At 34.7% G+C, this 19,984-nt stretch overlaps 1 protein-coding gene across 1 annotated transcript; it reads left to right on the forward strand.

Annotated features, from left to right (window-relative positions):
* Positions 1 to 6,204: 6,204 nt before the first annotated feature.
* On the forward strand, positions 6,205 to 19,788 carry LOC104889361 (uncharacterized). Its single transcript, XM_057393158.1, is given in 21 exon segments — positions 6,205 to 6,443; positions 6,446 to 6,822; positions 8,039 to 8,582; positions 8,871 to 9,111; positions 11,860 to 11,950; positions 12,768 to 12,906; positions 12,909 to 12,977; positions 14,544 to 14,722; positions 14,814 to 15,053; positions 16,091 to 16,115; positions 16,118 to 16,226; positions 16,368 to 16,503; positions 16,597 to 16,653; positions 16,758 to 16,892; positions 17,846 to 17,914; positions 18,032 to 18,145; positions 18,417 to 18,578; positions 18,669 to 18,797; positions 18,892 to 18,993; positions 19,075 to 19,145; positions 19,242 to 19,788. Coding segments are annotated over 21 exon segments (3,405 nt in total). The 5' UTR covers positions 6,205 to 6,292; the 3' UTR covers positions 19,507 to 19,788.
* The last annotated feature ends 196 nt before the right edge of the window (positions 19,789 to 19,984 follow it).

Here is a 19,984-nt window from a genome sequence, read left to right on the forward strand (position 1 = left end):
ATTTTCTAGATCATTTTATGAGAAGTTTTTTTTATCCAATAGTTACCGGTTTTATATCCACTAATTAGGAAATTGATTGTTTTATAATTGCTATAATTTAGGCAAAGAAAGAGAATACCAACTCTATAACCATAAGTATTCACAAACATTATGTTAAACCCATTAAATATTACATACCCACAATTTCAAAACATCTCACCAAATTGAGAATCCTCAAATAGAGAAAATTATGATAAAAAAAGGTGAATAATCAAAGGTCGGAGAAAAATCGAACCAAAAGCAAAATAAATGAGTCGGCCATGGACATGAGCAATCAGTAAGTTGAGAGCGAGTGAGTCAGCTCATTTTTGCTGTAATTCATCCAAATATGAGTATTAATTCGATCAATTAGAGTAAAAAAAAGAGAGAGAGAAAAACTCATACAAAACAACAATTCGTACAACCTATCCAACAAAACGGCAGCAGCAACTGGAAACCAACCAACAGAGAGGAGAGAGAAAAACTCCAACCCAAAACCGTCATTAGATGAGAGAGAAACGAAAACCCTAACAATTAAAATTTCGCCAATGAGAATAATTTGAAGTGACTAACAATTTTCTCACTTCTCTATAAATGAGATAGAGAGAGAAGAGAGATGGAAGTATTCAAGTATTCTCTTTAATGGGGAGATCGAAGGATTTGGAGGAGAGCGAGAGAAAAAAGAAAAAATGTTTATGCAGGGGTTTGAGTTTGAGTGTGGTGTTTTTTTTCTTTCTTCATTCCTTCCTCTGTTTACTCTTTTACCTTTTTCGCGTGTTCCTATATGACATAATCATCCTATTATATATCATACTTTATGAAAGAATTATAAACAACTCATGGGTGATGGGTTGAATGAAAAAATTGCAAATGTAAGCAAGTAGTATATGATATCCTGATAATATGTTAGCCAGCTAATTAATTTTCTTTTTTCTTATTCACTATTGGTAATGAATATAATGAGATGCTAGCCCGTGCAGGAGGAAATGCAAATGCAATAATAATAGTCACACCATGACTATGATCAGAGGTTACATATAACAAAAACAATAAAAATAATAACTCAATCTTTAGTCCCAAAGTGGTCTAAGGTGGGCTAATATGAATCATCATAACAAATCATATCCACGACCAATACATACTAATTTATTTAAAAAAAAAACTGAGATAGGGCATGTTCTCTTTACCATAAAACAATTGAACTGAATTGAACTGAACTGAATTAAATTATAACTAATAGTAATGATAACAATTTAGGAATTGAACTGAACTGAAAATAATTGGGGAGAACAGTCCCTTAAAGTGAGAGAAGTAAGACAAGAGACAATATATGAAACAAGAAATTAAATTAGGTAAAAAAGTGAAAACCAACATATAAGGGTCGGTTCACTTCAACTTATTTTGACAAAACTATGACGATATAAGTTCGAAAAAATTTAGATGATTAGGTGATCCAACGGGTTGCCAACCTCTAATTATTGAAATTTCCTTGGCCAAGAGTACATTCAGACATTAATTTTATGATTGTTCTCTCTCCAAATTTTATTTATATATATTAATATTATTATTTTATTGTATCTAAGAGGTTAACCTTAGGATCACTCAAAATTTTTCCACGCTCTTACATTCAAATGAAAAAAAATATAAATACATCCACTTATGAACTTAGCTTGATATATAATATCATTTTTAAAGAAAATGTACACTTTGAATTTGGCCCATTTTATATAAAATTCTAAAATAAAGGATTAGCAGAGAGAGTGCAACATGGCCCATGTGCTTAAATTATAAATATAGCTTTCTTTAATGAGCTTCGAGACACTAATTGAGAAGGTGAATCAACAAAATGAGTTAATTATATATCAAGCTTATATATCAAAAGAGGGATTTATAAGTATTCAATTTTAGTTGGTCTATAAGACAGTAAAACTGTTGTTGAAAGATTAGAAGTTATCGAATTAGAAAAGTTGTTAATTTGCCTATGCACTTTGTTTTGACAGCTTCTTTTTTCTTTGATGTAAAAGATAATATTGAAATGGAAATCATATGGAGAACTTATAAACACACAACATTATCAAGTATTGTGTATTTATATTTGTTTACTATACAAAATTATCATTTTCTAAATTATTCTTAATATTAAAATTGTGGTGGCTTAATATATTCTAAAATTGTTTTTAGGAAGAAACTAATGAGTAAGGATTATTTCAAGCGGAATAAGGTATTTAGGTAAAAAAGTAAAGTGGGAAACCCCGTATGATACTCATTACGTCAGATGGAACGGGGAATAAGGTATGATACAATATATCATCGAAATGATGGTAATTTCAGGTAGCAGGGAATAAGGTATTTTACCCCATATGGTACTTATTCCGTCAGTTGGAAAAATTTTCTTATGATGTTTCAAAAAATACACACAATTTGGAATAAGGTATGATACAATATATCATCGAAATTGTGGTATTTCAGTAGCAACAGGGAATAAGGTATTTATACCCATATGGTACTTATTCCGTCAGTTGGAACAAAATTTCGTATGATGTTTCAAAAAAGACAATTTTTTCGGCCATGTGTTAAAAGTCAAGGACAATTTTTGCTTATGACTATGTTATACAACCTCCGTTCTTTTTCTACTACAACAATTGATTTTCACGTTTGCCAATGCACTATTTTAACTATTAATATCTTTAATTACTTTTTAGTAAAATTATAGAAAATTGATATTCTAAAAGTATATATCGAGACGAATCTAACAAGACCTCACATGACAATATTTTTCCTTACATAAAAATCATAATATATAGTGAAAGGTTATGATGGTGAATGGATAGTGTAAAAAATCTCATTTTGCAATATTATAGAAATAGAACAGAGGAAGTAACTTCTTAATAAATTTCGTTTTGCACTAAAAAGAAGTCTTCCAAAACATACGAGTATCATGTATATGTTAAACAACTTTATAATTAATATAAAGGTGTATATCTCTTAAACACAAAGTTTTTTTATCAAGTTAACGTAAGAATCGTTAACATGTTTTCATTGTAGCTGATATATAAACATTGTTATTATACTAAATAGTTCCCGTGCATTATGCACGGGCCTAAAACCTAGTTTGTATATATAAAGGGATATTCTATTTGGTATCACTGTACTTTGGATTTTTCAATTTGTTACCTAAACTTTTTTGGATTATATATGGTACCACTGTAGTTAGAACTTATTATTAGGTAACATTCCTTTAAATAAAACATTAGTTTTGGGTTAAATAAGGTAAGTAGTTTGCCTCGTGTATGTGCCTCGTGCATCAAGAATCGTTTGGCTGGTTTCGGAGTCATTTTGGCTCTTATACGTCAAAATTAAAGTCGAAATTGGAGAAAAACAACTAGAACCTCGTTTTACGTGTTAGGAAATGCCTACTTATTATTGTTTTTCACCAAAATGGACCTTGAATTTGATCTTAAGACAAAAATTACTCCCAAAATCTTAATTGCACAAAATTAGACAAACCCCAACTCTAGTTAATCCCCAAACTACTGTTTTGTTTAACATAATGTTACAGTAAAGATAAGTCCAAACTACAGTTGTACCATATACTTATACATAAGTTCATTCTTTTCTCAATACAAAAGTTTCACACAATACAAAAGATCAACAACGATAATATACCAACCAACACAAACACAATATACTCCCTCTGTCCTCTATTAGTTTACCCCTTTCTTTTGCACAGAGTTTTAGGAGAAATAATGTTGTGGGTCATAGAAAGAAAGAGAAACTATTATTTTATATTAAAGTTGAATGTATGTGTAATGAAAAGTTTGTGGTCTCATTCCAAGCAAAAAAAAAAAGAGAGGGGTAAACTAATAAGGGACACCCTTAAAAGGAATACAGATAAACTAATAGAGGACGTAGGGAGTATTACTTAAAATAAAAAAAATGTCATTCTTGGAAGTTGCCATACGCTCCAAAGCCTCCAATGCCCACTCCATGCTACTTCCATTATACCATACAATCATAAGTTAAATAAAAAGATTAGTCAAGTTCTAAAAAAATGATCGAATTGTTTTTCAAAAAAGAACATATCATATGATTACCTAATTGATAGGAATAATAATTTCCTTAGGTTGTTCCGCCTGGTCCTGAAGTTTATATAATAAAGTTAGTTAAGACTTAAGATATACTATAAATGAAATGAATATTAATACGTCATAGCAAATATACCAAGTTAGTGAAAGATTTACCTTATTTTTTTTCTTCACCCCATGAAGTGATCTACACCAATGGTGCAAATTAACATTTGTACGGATTCAGGGCTCAAGGAAGACCTATAAGGGTCAATCACTCGACTACCGGCACTAAATGTAGCCTCACATGCTACAGTACGATTAAAATATCAGTTGCCAATCTAAATAAAATAGGAAATTCCTATACCTATCTTTCCACCATCCCAAGATGTCAAACGAAGCATCATGATCCTCAGACTCCGCAACAAAGCACCGTTGCTCAAGATATGACTCAATTTATGATTTCCGAACCCCGAGTATGTCTTGAGACCTTGCAACTTGTATTGTTCAAACATTCATGTTTTCCTCTTCCCACCACCAATACTAACACCAACAGCATCACTAGCACTAGTTGTACTTCCACATTTGACGAGTAGTTGAAGAAGAATAGAAAAGAACATATTCATCATAAAGCTTATCCAAAGTTGCTTTAACTTTATGAATGTTCTCCCTAGCAACATCGGCCGAACATTTGTTGGGAAAACTATTTCAAGACTTTGGAATTTAATTTGAGGGTCCAACACAATAGCTATAGACATCAACAAATTATTCACCCCAATACTTACCAAACTTTTCTTTCATGTTTTTCACCATTTCTTTGACAAAGACTCGCTAGAATAACACTTACTATTCAACATCCTTTTGAGTCTGTAAACCTCCCCAAGTAACAAATTAGAAGTGGGGTACTCTGAAGATGTTGCTTTAGGTGACTAGTTGTACATGAAGCACTTAACACTTGATGACAATGCTTAGACTTGATTTTCATATTTTTAATCGGTTCTATGTCTTTCCAAACCTCAAATACTTTTGCTCTCTTTCTCTTTGATGGTTGACTTTGATTTTGAGGCTCTGACTCGTTTCCAGTTGCATTTGAAATGGGTGGTTCACTTTCTCGCTCTTCATTTTCCAAATTCACATATGGCACACGATCATCATCGTTAACATATGAGGTGTTGATGATGACATTGGTTGTGTACTATACTAGACATATCTAACGATAACATAACAAAAAAAAAATCAGGAAACTAACACAAAATAGCAAATTCGCATAGGGGCACACATGAGAAGATTTAAGCATAAATTTTAGAAGCATAAATTTTAGAGTAGGTAAGTTAATAAATTACAAACTGTGTCTGCAAATCATGATATAATACGTGATATATATAGATATCATGTTATTGTCTTTGATGATCATTATCTTCTTTCTCACTTACATAGTAGCTTCCAAATTCTAGTACATTTTGTGATGAAATTCACTGCACCTTAATTATCAAATAATGGACCTCTAATCACCACATAAAAACAAATAAAATACACAACATATAATTGATGTCAATTTTCATACGTTCGTCGAATACTGTTTTTAATTGCATGTTAATGAAATTTAATATCTTATACTTCTTACTAGATAAAGTGCAAAAATTTTCTACCTACATGCTATCAAATGCATGTTTTATTCCTCAATATATTTAAGGGTAATGTTATATGTAGCCCTTAGGGCTATGGATAAGCATTAAATATATTTCTTAAAATAGAAACAATTTAAAAATTCAAGACAAAATTACACATCATTTGAGGTAATAAATGCTTGATTTAACTTTTTATTTCCATTTTTAGCTTATTATATGTAGCCCTAAGGACTATGTATATCACTTTCCTATATTTAATCATGTATAAGTAAATACTCTTTTTGTTCCAAAATATAATTCTCATTTCATTTTTCATGATTAAACATTAAAACCTTTAACCAATAACTCTAGGTACTCATATTATCGATCACATGTCATGAATTCCATAATCAACATATACCAATTCAAATATTTTGAAGTTGAGATTACTTAAGAAAAAGAAAAACAAAGTTACATTATTAGGTCAATTGTATTTGCCCCAACTTAACTATTGGAACTTGGAAGAATAACAACCTTTTTCCCACCAAATAACCAAAAACAAAACCCTCCTCCTTCTCCTCCATTAATTCTCTCACCTCCACCATGAAGAAGAAGCACACTCCCACCACTTTCGAACCAGAAATGGACCCCACCGAAACCTCAACCTTTGATCCAACGGCGGACATCTGCTCTCAACTAATCCAACGGTACTCATCATCCTCGGCACCACAACACCGCCACCTCAGCGCCACCGCCGCGCCATTAAATCTCTCCTTCTAGAAGATTCACTCCCTCTAACTCCTCTCTCTTACTTCGCCGCCACAATTACTTCTCTATCTCAACCTCAAAACGACGCCGCTTCAGCCTCCGCTCTCGCCACTCTTCTTTCCATTGTTCTCCCTCTTGTTCCAGAATCTTCCATTTCTCCGCATAAAGCGGCGGATGCGGCGGTGATTTTAGTTAGGTTGTTGGGGAGTAAGGATACAGAATTGCTTGTAGGGTCCACTGCTAGTGCTAAATGTGTGGTTAAGTCTTTAGGGGTTTTAGTAGGGTTTTTGAATTCCGCTGATTGGGATTCTGTTGAATTGCCTCTTGAAACGTTGATTAAATGGTCGCTCGATAAGCGCCCTAAGGTAATTATTTCCAACATTTCTTACAATGATATGATATGGTGGTTTGTGAGTTCATATATTATAAATTATGGTGTAACAGTTACATCTCAGACTTTGAGTTTGTGAGTATATATGTTTTGTCTATTAATGTTGTTGATAAGTAGCTCCATTTTGCAATGGTTTGGTTGGGAATTACTCCTCGGTCCCAAAATTAGTTCCATTCCCTTTTTTCATGGTAATTTATGCAAGTAGAATATGAGAGGGATAGTAAAGATTTTTTGTTTATTTAAATAAATGTTGTATGGGAAAAGATGATTTTAGGAGAGAGAGTGAAGAATAATTGGTGAAAGAGCATTAATTGTAACATTTTGGTTGAATAAACTAAGGAAAAAACAAAATTCAAGAAACAAATAAATGATGGGACACGGTTTTTGTAGACAAATTACGAAAAAACGTGGAACTAAATATGGAAATGGAACTATATTATGGGACACCCAAAATGGAAATAGGAACTATATTTTGGGACGGAGGGAGTAGTTACCAGTTCGATTAACGCCTTGTTTAGGGGAAATTGTGAGTGTTATCAACGTATGTAAGGGCGTAATGGGTTTTGGATGACTAAGGGTGTGTTCTCTCCACCTTATTTTTCCCCAACTTATCTTAATGAACTTGTTGGAACTTATTATTAGAACTTGTTGGAACTTATTATTAGAATTGTTGGAACTTCATTGAATACTTTTGAGAATTTATTGTAGCTTATTTTGTAAGGTGCAGGAACTTTTAGGAACTTACCTGAAATGTTAGAACTTATTGGAACTTTTATGAACTTATATGTATATTTATAGAGGTGAATAGGATGCAACATATAGCAACTTATGAAATCATTCTAGATATGAATTGAGCTAAGGTAGCTTGTATCCGAATTCCAAATTATTGGAACTTAGTTTTCCAGAGTTTTCTTTTGGAAGGTGAGTAGATGTGCTTATTGTTGATGGCCAGTTTTTTTTTTGTTACTGTTACTTGTGATATTTTGGTATTGAGTTTTCAATTATCCATCATTTCCCACGGTATTGCTGGAGACGAATGGAAAGGAACAAGTGCAAACTTTTGGGGACTGCAGTTGGTGCTCTTGTATATTGTAGTGCACTTTGATTTTACACAAGTGACGGGAGATATGTGAATGTGTTGATGGGGAGTTTCGAGAAAGTTCTAATGGCGTTGTTTTCTTCTGTTGCAGGTTAGAAAATGTGCTGTAATGTATTTAGAGAACGCTCTTAAAATTTTCCAATCTGGAAAGATGAAGAAAAAGGCAAGTAAATCAATTTTGTCTTTGCTGGAAAATTACACGTCGATTGCAGTGAAATTGGGTATGCTACAAAATGCAGATGGATCTGGAATTGAGAGACAATATGAAGCCGAGCAGTCAGACTTTGTCCAAGTGCTGAATGTTGTGAGGGTTGCCTTGCCATATCTCTCTGACAAAATCAGTGAAAAGATAATATTGAAACTTATTGAGCTTCTTGATACACGCTCTTCTATGTTCGCAAGGCCTGTTCTTAATGCTATCGAAGGATTCTTAGAAAAAGTGGAAGTTGGAATGTTTCCTCAAGTTGCTGAGAAGATAATTAGTTCCCTTTCATCATATGTATCTTCAAACCCGAACTCCGAGGATAGCATCATCTCTGCGGCAAGCTTACTGAAGATCTCTCTTGACAAACTTCATGCCAGAGACACTAGCAAATGGCAAAAGAGTCTTTCCATTGGTTTTAATGCTCTTGCAGGTGATTATGCTGACCTTTAAGACATAGTTTGAGAAGTACGCAAGGTCTCCCCACATAAATGCATTTGGATAATCTTCTCAAGCAGAAAGCGTATTGTGTTGCTCCTTGTTCGGGAGTTGGTTTTAATTTAATATTTTAACATCAAAATAGTTTCAGCTATTATCCTATAAACTCTTATCAAGTACATGCAATTTCTGATGATATTTCATACAGTTTAGATATGATTAAGTGGATAACTGTTACTGTGCTCTTTGCTTTTTTTTTTGTTTTTTTTTTCCTGATTGGCAGGCCTTCTTACTCGTGACAATGATATTGGTTTGAAGTCTTCAAATATTTTGAAGAACCTGATTGCCGATCAATTGTCTGACATTGAGTTGCAGCCAGCTTGTGATTTAGATGAGAATGATGAGGAATCAAAGGCAATTACATCTATCTGCTGTACCTTCATTAAATTGCTAGATTCTTTTGCTGGGGTTCCCAATGAACATGTGCTATCGGTTCTGTCTGTTCTGTTCCTCAAACTCGGTACGTAGACTCAGAATTATATCTATACGGCAATTTGATGCTGAATCTATTCACTCTTTTGTTACACTGGTAATTTTGAAGTCTCTAAGTTTGTTTAGCATGACTTTTGAACCAGACCTTTCATTTCAACTCCTTTTTGAAGATTTGAATGTTAAGTTTGAGTGTGTCATCTTTTTCGGCCCTGGCAAACTAAGAGTTTTGACCTTCCTGAAGAGTCATAGAACATAATGCCAGATTTAATGGATGTTTCAATGCAAATTTATTGCCTGGCAAGTTTACGTTCTGTATTAACTTTCTCACTTCTTATCAAATGTTGAGGCTGCTGCAAGTGACACATCTATAGGATGAGTTTATTTTTGAAAGATTTAGTGCAATCACTTTCTGTGTGGAATAAGCATTGTGTATTAAATTATTCTATGCTTGATGTATGTCATTTCTAGCTGATCAGTTTAAGATATCCTTTTAATTGGAAGTATGTTCCAGTCCCTTTTTTTTTGCGTGTGTGGTTAGTATATCTTCAATTGCTTCCTGCAGCATAAACCTCACTCATGTTACTGATTGAATTATTTGATTTTGGTGTGGATCACTGTGATCTTTTGGTGAAGTTTTTGCAAAATTCCGAGTTTCTTTATAAAAGGATTGAATCTTTAAAGGTTTTTATGAGTTTTAATGGGTAAAAATTAAATTTGGGGTTGTAGAACATAAGTATGCAGTGGAACTGTGGAAGGAAGTAACTGATTGTTAATGGAGTTTATGTAGGGATAAATCTTAGTCCTTACAGTCACGGAGATGATTGAAATCTTTAAATTGCAATTAAATAATAAGTAAGGTTTTAACCTAAAGAACTCAAGAAAAATGCATGTATTGTGGTGTCAATATTTTCAAACGAAGGGACTGTTAAATTTGTAGCCATGAATCTACATTTAGACCAATGCACCATCCTTATTCTCCCAGTGAGAGTAGGACATCTACTCTCTAGAAAATTAGAAAGTACAGTGTGAAACATGCTTCGAGGACCAATGCAATGGACGCCTAAACCAACCAGCATTGGAATGTGCAATTCTACTTATATTGACACCGGCTAAGAACATTAAGTTAAATCATCCCATTAATAATTAAACAAATTGGAAGCCTTATATCCCTTTCTTTTAGAATAAAACTAATATAAAATTAGCATAAACTCATACTTAAGAAGTTTAGACCATGGGAAAACTGTGCAGCTGTTATAAACATAAGCAAAGCTAATTGTCCAAATGGCACATGATTACAAAGCCTGATCTTCCATTTTAGTCCAACCCAGTGCTTGAACTGTCATCCTTTGTTCACTTTAGTCTTAGGAGTCTTTTGCTCCGTGTCAGGTTTTAGCAGCTTCTGGTTGAAGTTAAAATGTTTGACTTAGTTTTTTTCTAGTTGAAGTAACTTGTTTATATGAAAGTTTCTTAACCAAAATAGTTTTCTGGTATAGGGTTGACGTCTATTTGTCCCTTTAGTATATATCCTTATTACACGAAGAAATCAACATGGTAATATTGTTAAAGTTATAGTGGACTTAGTATACTCGAAGCATGCCATGAAGCACGGAGTCTGAGACTTCATGAGGTCCGCTTGTAGTTTCTAAACATTTCACATTTGGAAACATCAGGAAAGGGCATGAAATGCTTCAGATATACCAATATGACATCCATAACGTTTTGGTCATCTGAAATGCCCAAATGTGTTGTTGGTGGAGCGCTTCTGTATGAGTATGGTTTGGATGCTCGCGTCATTGTGACCAATCGCGAGTCCTCTTTCCCTCTTGTGAGTTTGTGACTGAATACTGTCTGGATTTTTTCTATAGTCAAGTCACTGGGTTCCTTGTACTCACTGGATCTCTGTCTTCAAGCTACCTATCTGGCTATCTCTACTTGTTGGGTTGAGAGACAAGTAGAAAACCATGCTCGACTTGCTTGGATCATGCTGTGACCTATTGTTTACCAGATATATGTTACCACATTTACAAAATGTTGACAGAGCTCACTTCATATACTTGACGCACATTCTTTGCCAACTAACTCCTCTGACGGCTTGGTGCTGATTATTGCTTGATAGTCGTTAGTGGGCCAGTGGCTCTAACATTTAGAGGGGAGACAAAGAGAGGCATCAGAAAAAGATAAAGCGAAAGCTGACTAGTCAAATCTAGAAGTCTATAGACCTTATATTAGTATATATAGTCCGTAGTTGTTGAGTTTCTGTCAGCTTGCTTGACTTCCTATTTTCTAAGCACTGAATCATTTTCTTATATACATAAAAATTCTGATGTGCGTATTTCTTGACTTCTCAAAGCATGAAAGTTACACAAACAATATGATCTATTTATCAGTAAATTTTTCCACGTGACCTCATAATTTTAATTGGGCATATCCTGAAAGTTTTTCTACGTTTTTGTTGCCATGCTATATTGGTGGCATGGATGAATTTTTTTAAAATTTTCTGCGAGCTGATGCAGATTCTTTTTTATTTTGATTATATTACTTGCTGCCTTATGTATTTTTTTGAGATAGTAGTTCAGATTTAAATATGTAAATAAATACATCTAGCAATACAGAAGGGCATACTGTGGATCATGCTAGCAGCATTACCGTTAGTCTTGTTTCCTTGTATATGTGTTGATCTATTTTATATGTTCATGTATCTCTATGGAATATCTCCTTTTTTTTTTCTTTCCTTTTTGTTTCTGATGAGTCATGGTACTACTGTTTATTATTATATATAGGTCACAGCTCATTCCCTATACAAGGAATATTGTCCTTAAGTTGGCGGAGATTTTTACTCATGCTGATGGCAACAAATACGACACAGATAATGTAAGTATGTTTTTCAGTGTGTGCCTGTGTGGGCGTGTGGGTATTCGTGTGTGTGTGTCTGTCTGTCAGTCTATGCGTTCATGCTGTGTTTATGTGTGCTACTTTGTCACAATTGATATTAATGGCCTTGTTTATAATAACTTACTGAGAATGATCTTCTGGAGTTTGGACTGGACCTTTGTGCAAGACCAGTGAATAATGATATTTGCTCATAGAACTGGGACCAGCGTGTCCTCAAAGTTTGAAGTTAGGAAGGCTAAATGTTGATATGTCTCTAACTCAGCTCTTTTATCAGTGAGGGACTTAGCCTTCCATGGTTGAGAAAAGGGGCCTTTTTCATACAGAAAGCGGAATTACCTATTCAAATCCCTTTTTTACCCATTGTTTCAATGGATATCATATTGAATTTGCTGCAGAGCACTGTAGAAAATATATGACAGGTTTGGCTGTCAGCAATTAGGTGAAGGGTTTAAATATGTTGGACGTCTAAGCATCTATTAAACTATTTGTCACTAAAACTACTTATATTCATTGATTTTTGTGCTATAATCGATTTTTTTAAGAAAAGAATGATAATTTAAATTCTTTACAGTTTTGGTTTCATCATAAGTATTGCGTCTGGTATTTAATATTTTTTCTTCATGTCTTGCCTCAGTTTGATGCTTGTTTCTACTTAACTAAGCCATAAGATTTCCCAATGCTTTATGTGACCAAAATTGCACTGTGTTGTTGTAGACATGTTTTTAACTGTTATGTCAATGTTTTCTTCTGATTATTCTGTTTGGAACCTAATGGAAATGATTGGTTGATCTTGCAGTTGCAAAAGTGTTTTGGCTGTGCTGTAGCTGCAATGGGAGCTGAAAATATTCTAAGACTTGTACCAGTTTCTTTTAATGTGGAAAACTTAACATATGCAAACATGTGGATGTTGCCCATTTTAAAGAAGTATACCTGTGGGGATCCCTTGGATATTTCATGGAGCAGATTGTTCCCATTGCTCAATCACTCCAAAAGGCTTCTCATAAAGGTAAATTGTGGCATGATTGAGACTGAGAAAATTCTAACTATGTCTAGATTTTTTCTCAAACTTTATACGCTGTAAGGAATTAGTTTGGTCAGTGACTCTTTACCTATCTATATTGAATAGAGTTTCTCGTACCTAAGGGGGGATAACCCCCTTAGCATTGCTTTTGTCTCGATGGATGCTGTTGGGTAGTGTTTGTGGTTGTCTCACCATCATCAAAGCACTTTGTGTCGTTATTTTGTTGATTCAGTGTCTCCATGTTTCTCATGAGAAAATTGATGGACAATCATGTGATCTTTTGATAGCATCTAAAAGAATCTTCTTTTATGAGGGTCTTTCAGAGCAATCTGTATGCGAGATAACTTGTGTATAATTAGGTCTATTACACACATATATGTTATATATTACATTGAAGTGATCTACTTTAGTTACTTTTAATTCTTACATTACTGGGGTTGCATGAGTGGGGGAAACTCAAAATACACACATAATTAGGTCCATTTAAGTCTTTCAGAGTAACCTATATGCAAAGTAACTTGTGTATAATTAGGTCTACTACACACATATATGTTATTTATATACATTGAAGTGATCTACTTACTCTAACTATTTTTAATTCTTACATTATTGGGGTGCATGAGTGGGGGAAACTCAAAATACAGTAATACACTCACACTCACATATACATGTACATATACATATATATGTTCTGGAGATTGAGATTTTATCGGAATGCCTGTATTTTTGAGTTCGCAGATATTATCATATTAGCATGAAATCTAACAAAAAGACTTGAAGTGTAATGTTGTTATTTGATGAGGAAGGGGCACAAATTACCTTAATTTGTGGATTTAAAGAAGCCACTGCTTACTTGTTTTTTTTTCTTCTGGTGCGTCTATAGTGTCACTGCTTCTGCTTTGTTAGGTACACTTTAATGCTTCCTCACTAGTCCTTGCCAATTTCTGTCGCAGATGTTTTGCTTTTCTTTTCTTTGGTCAGATAGAAACTATAAGGACTGCATTCCTGTTGGGAAGATTCTTGGGCAGGGAAGCATCCTTTTTGATATCTTTATTCTTTTCTGTACCCACTGTAATTCTTGTTAGACTTCTATCTCCTTTTTTGGGTGGGCAGTGAGGGTTTAAGTCTTCTTCAAACTTCACTCTAGGAGGAATTCTTATGAGTGGGAGTTGAGAAAGCTTGTTAAGCATTCCTGAATCTAGTCTTGGCATACTCTCAAGTCTCAAGACAAGAGTGCATTGTAATAGAGCTGAGATCACCTAGATCTCTTTGTTCACTTTGGCTATCTTTTGCTTATGTCATGTAAATCTAGAAAATACTTGTTTTTTTTTTCTTTTTTGACTGATTCTTAGCACTCGATCTGGAATTATATGTTAGTGGCAGATATAAGCTAATAGTCTAATTCTGTGAGGAAGATATGTGAATTGTCATTGCATCTATTATTCCTTTTCTATATAATTAAACTGTGTGAGTGATGATTGTGAGAAGCTCTTTGGTTTTCGTGGTATACCAGTTACCGATATTGCAGTTTAAACTTGTTGCTTTTTCCAGTTAAAAAAGTAATCCGACAAGAACTGCAGGCTCATGCTCATGAATTATGGGGTCTCTTACCTGCATTCTGTCGCCATCCAACTGATGTTAGCATGAGTTTTCAATCTTTTGCCGAATTGTTGCTCGTTCGGCTAAAGAAAGATTCTTCTATGTATGAAGATATTGCTGATGCCTTGCAGGTTCTTGCTTTTTCCAAGTGTTTTTTTTGTGGTTTATTGTGAATGGTCTCATTTTGAGTGACTTTTTTCCATAATGATTCTTCTTGTGTAGGAACTTGTAAAACAAAACCAGTGTTTGCCTAAACCTGATGCTGCTATTGTTGAATCCATAAAGCTTTCATCTGACTTTTCTGTGGAAGATTACCTTTTGAAGAACAGAAACTTACTCTGTTATTCCAAGAAAGCTGCTGCCAAAAATATCAAGGCTTTGTCTTTGTATTCACATGAACTGCTTATGACCTTAATGACTCTTTTTCTTGATGCAACTCCTGAAAAACGTTCTTCTCTAAAGGTATTTTTTTTATATAGCTGTCTGTGTTATATACTTATATGTGCTTTTTAGTTGTATTTCTTCCACGAGAAGATGGTACAGTTCTCTACGAGGACTATCAAGGAAAGAACAAAAAAAGAAAAAGAAAAGAGAGAGCACTGTCTGTCTGTCACCTTTTACCTGTGCTTTACGTAAACATGGATCGGAATACGCTTGGGGTCGTTAATGAAGATCAGGAAGTAAATTCAGCTACTGATAAGTTGGCATAGGACAAATACTAAATAAGAGATGCTGCTTTCTCATCAGGTGCGAAATCTGATGGCAATAAAAGATGTTTGTCATAGATTGGGAAGAGAATTGTAGAATCTCTTTCTTGAATTAGCCTTTTTAAAAGAACATCTTGTTGATGATGGGAACTAATTGCCATCAGTCGTGTCAAAATGGAGACGCAAAAAAGAGAGCAATCGACATGCCTTAGGGCCAATGCCTCATGCATTACTGAATTCTCAAAATCAAGAGAAATTTTAAAATAGAATGCTCAATATGTTCATGCTTGAGAAGAACGCTTCTCTTGCTTAGCAAGATGTTTAAAGCTTGGGATGTTGTGATGAGATTTTGCTAGCTTGTAGAACCCATTAGACAATCTTCATTTCTTCATACAAAATCTTGTTATGTTGGAACTTGTGAGGCATCTGTGTTTGTTAGGGGCACCAGATGTGTAACTGCTCAAGATATCATCTTGCACCTTATGTAGAAATAGTTGACAAATACACAGCTATATGGCTAGCTTGACAGAACCAATTGATTTGTGTATTGGATACAACTTGAGAGAACCAATCGATTTGTGTATTGGATACAACTTGAGAGAAATCGCAGATATCATATAAAAGCGCCAAATAACTTTCAAGGCGGAAGTTATCCTATAGATGCTTTATTCTTGCCTGCTCGAAACATAAATCATAGTATTCATTTTTGATTTGATGTTGTGTGATAATATTTATATATCATGCATTTCATGGTCTTGTTGTTTCTCATACCATGGCTTTACTTTTACCCAGAAAGCTATCAGTTGTTTGGCATCAATCTCGACTCTTCAATAACCAAGAAGATTTTCATCTCGTCTCTTGAGAGGTTCTCGTTGGTGAAGCCTGCTTCTGTACCAGGCGATTCTGATCCATTGGATTCAGCTTCTTTGTGAAAATCCACAGTGGTAGTGATTACTGTTTCTGCTTCTTTATATTTGAAGGAATCTTGATTAATTTGCATGTTTGTAAATACGAGTAATTATAGTGGTTTTTGTGTCTAAAGTTTGGTGCTGTTTTCTGTTCTGTACAGTTTACACTATTGATTTATAACAGTTGGCTTCAACTTCTGTAGCTCTTTGATCCTTGATTTAGCTTCATCCATCGTAGAAGGAGCTGATGAGGATCTTGTTGGTCTTATCTTTAGATTGTCCAAACATGCACTGCAGGTTTGTCCAGTTCCCTTCAGCTAGTTGGAACTTATTGAAATGTCCAACTTAAATTGTATGGCCACTGCTAACTTGTCTATTATTGTGACTTAGGCCGGTGATGGCGTAGGTTTTAAAGAAGCTTACCATACTTTGAGCTGTGTTCTAGAGGTTTGTGCTAGTATTCTGATTGTGAAAGTGGTCCTTCTTTAAAAAATTATTTTCAATTTGTATATAGTTGTAGTCATTTATCTACATGGTTTCTCCTTGTCCAGGAACACCCTCAGTTTTGTTCATCAAAAATGGATGAGCTAGTTGACCTTGTAATTGGCTTGAAGTCTCCTGGTGACATTGCTTCTTTCAGCAATCGCTTAAGTAGTCTTCAGTTATTGTTGGTCCATGCTTTGAAGGTAAGACCTGCTGGATGCATTCTGTCTTTATAATTTCATTGCAAAAACAAGCATGCTTGTTTGTGTTATTAAGCTTCTGATGTTAAATTTTGAATTGGAGTGGAGAGCCCAGAAGAGCAGGGAAAGAGGGTATATACTCTCATCTGATTGTCTATTGGTGTTTCTCCTCAGTCTGGTTATAAAACTGATTGGTTGTATTTTTTGGGCTGGAGGAATACAAGGCATCAATCACACTGATGTCAGCAACAGTGAGATTATCATCAGCAGAAGAGCTACTTTTCTGTTAGGATCATACTAGACGATTGTGGTGGCATGATTGAATTTTGGAATGACTCTATTTGTAGGCTAAGCTGTCAAACTTGTGTACTAATTATTTTTGAATATTAGGAAATCTTTATGTTCCTCGCATCACCTTTAGTTTGAACTTTGAAGCAGTGAGAAGCTGAGATAAAGGAGGAAATTGTAGAAAGTAAACAGTTCCATGTGTCTAGTTTAAAAGACAAATGAAAATAAACATATTCCTGACAGTTGTGCTTACTGACAGTCTGGCTTATGTACATTTGTCTTCTGGACTTCCTCTTCCTTTCTGAGTTCTAACTCACCTTTTGTTTTTGTACTTTTGGGTTGGTGGGTGCTGGTGGTTCAGGGAGGGGGTTGTGTCATGCATTTGCTGCAGAGGCAGTTCCGAATTCTGATACCTGTTTGGTATTATTGTCTATTGTCAAGGTTCACTGCTAGTGTAGACCATGGTAGGTTTGAAAACTTATCACAGATAACTTCTGTTGAGCTCTCTTGGGACTCCTGTTGGCTTTCAACATCAGTTAATTTAGATTTGTGATGTGAGGAGGCTTTTTTTTTTTCCCTATAGTTCTTTTACTTCCCTCTAGATTGTGAATATCTTCATGGATTGAACACTTGAAAATGTTACTGACAATGGGTTATTAATTCCACAGAGCAGTTCAGATGCAGAGAACACAAAGCCTTTTCTTCTTCTGAATGAGATAATTCTTGCGCTTAAGGATGTAAGTGCTTAGCTCAAGAATGTTCTCTGCAGGTGGTCTTCTATATATTGTTTCTCTAAGTTGCAATGTTGTGTGATTTAACTCTTTTTTTTTTTTCTTTTCTTTTTCTGTCTTCAGTCCAGGGAGGAGGCCAGAAGAGTAGCTTATGACACCTTGCTCAGAATAAGTTCCTGCTTAGTAGATTCACCTGCTGCTAATCCTGATGGATCATACCACAAACTGATTAATATGGTAGGCACATTTAAACCCTAAGAGATCCTTTCTTTTCCAAATTAAATCAGACCCAATATCTCTTTTGTATGTGAAGTTGATATACCTTATGGTGATATGCTATTATCGATAAGTCTAGGCTGTATTATTTTGAACTGGATTGTGTCTTCTGATTGATTTGATGGTTCACATGATATTATAATTTTTGTGTCCTTCTGGATGGTTGTATGGCAGTTTTCTTATTATTTCTAGAATTCTTTCCATAATGATTAGTCTCCATAAAAATGACCAGATTCTGGGATATCTCTCTGGCCCATCACCTCATATAACAAGTGCAGCCATCTCTGCTTTGTCTATGCTTGTATTCAAGGAGCCGGAGCTCTGTACAAAAGTTCCTGATGTGATTTCCTCGGTCGCATCTTTGCTGCAGACTAAAGCTGTGGAAACTATCAAGGTTAGTGCATTAATATTATCATGGGCTGTTTTGGGCTTTATCATGATATGAAGGTTACTGGATGATCATTCGTGTCTATAACTCATGCAGGCTGTTTTGGGCTTCATCAAAGTATTGGTTTCATGCCTAAAGTCAAAGGACTTGCAGAATTTTGTTCCCGTTATTGTAGATGGAATTATTCCATGGTCATGTGTCTCACGACATCATTTCAGATCAAAAGTAAATTTTAATTCAACATGACATTACTTTTGTTTTGCTTGGTGACATGATTGCATGAATTCATAAAATATCTCTGGCTTCTTGAAATTGCTAGGTTACTGTCATATTGGAGATCATGATAAGAAAGTGTGGTTTTCCTACAATAAAGATGGTGACTCCTGAAAGATACCAGCCCTTTATCAAGAAGGTTTCACAGGTACGATTCTTCATTTTTGCATCTGCGTTTCAATGATCAAGTATTATCCCCTCTTCTTGATTTGTTATTTGACAAGTCTAGGACCGTCATGGGAAGACAACCTCAAATGAAGCTGATGCAAAGCCTCAACCTTCAGATGTCTCTACAAACGGGTTTGGTTTCAACTTGCTCTTGTTTTCTTTTCCTTTTCTTTTTGTTGGTCTCGAAGCCAAGGGTTTTTACCATCTGGCGATTTCTTCATCTGTCAGGCCAAAGAAGAGGTCATATAAGGAGACAAATGAAAGCGAAAGTGGTTCAAAATTTCAGAACAAGAGGAGAAAGTATGACCAAGATTCTCAGTCTCCTGGTGGCACTAAGAGTAATGTGTCGAGATTTGATAAAAAGCCCAATCACTTTAAGCATAAAACAGCTAATGTTGGTCAAAATCAAAGAGGGCGAAATTTTGGCAAACCATCCAGCACACCAATGAGACATGGACCTAAGAATGGCTATAAGGGAAAATCAAACCGATAGTTGTTGCTGAGGAAGCAAAAGTTTTGAAAGTAGAGGTAGAGTTGGCAAACTAATGAGCCTATTTGGGGTAAATATGGTACAGCAATATCATCACGGTGATCTTGTTAGTTGTTACCGTTTAGATTGCCGACTTGAAACGACTCCCCCTCGATTTTTCGGGGGGTTTTGATTAGCTTTTTGTATTTTTACCTCTCCCCATTGCTTCAGCACAGGCTCACAGCTACATTGTAGTTGGCTTTGTAAAATTTTGATTTAGAAAGGTGTTAGCCTCTTGGAAAGTAATCGATTATTATTGCTACATTTTAAAGAATATGACTTCTGATGATCATTTTTTATTTTTTTACCATGTACTACTATTTCATGATACATTAATACTTGTAACATATTTTCTTTCTGTAATGTTTCAAAATATACGCAGCACTTCTCTTTTTGGACAAGGTTTCATACAAGAAAAACTTTATTTTATTGCTAATCATAT

This window comes from Beta vulgaris, chromosome 3 (genome assembly GCF_026745355.1).
Source record: "Beta vulgaris subsp. vulgaris cultivar EL10 chromosome 3, EL10.2, whole genome shotgun sequence".
NCBI lineage: Eukaryota > Viridiplantae > Streptophyta > Magnoliopsida > Caryophyllales > Amaranthaceae > Beta > Beta vulgaris.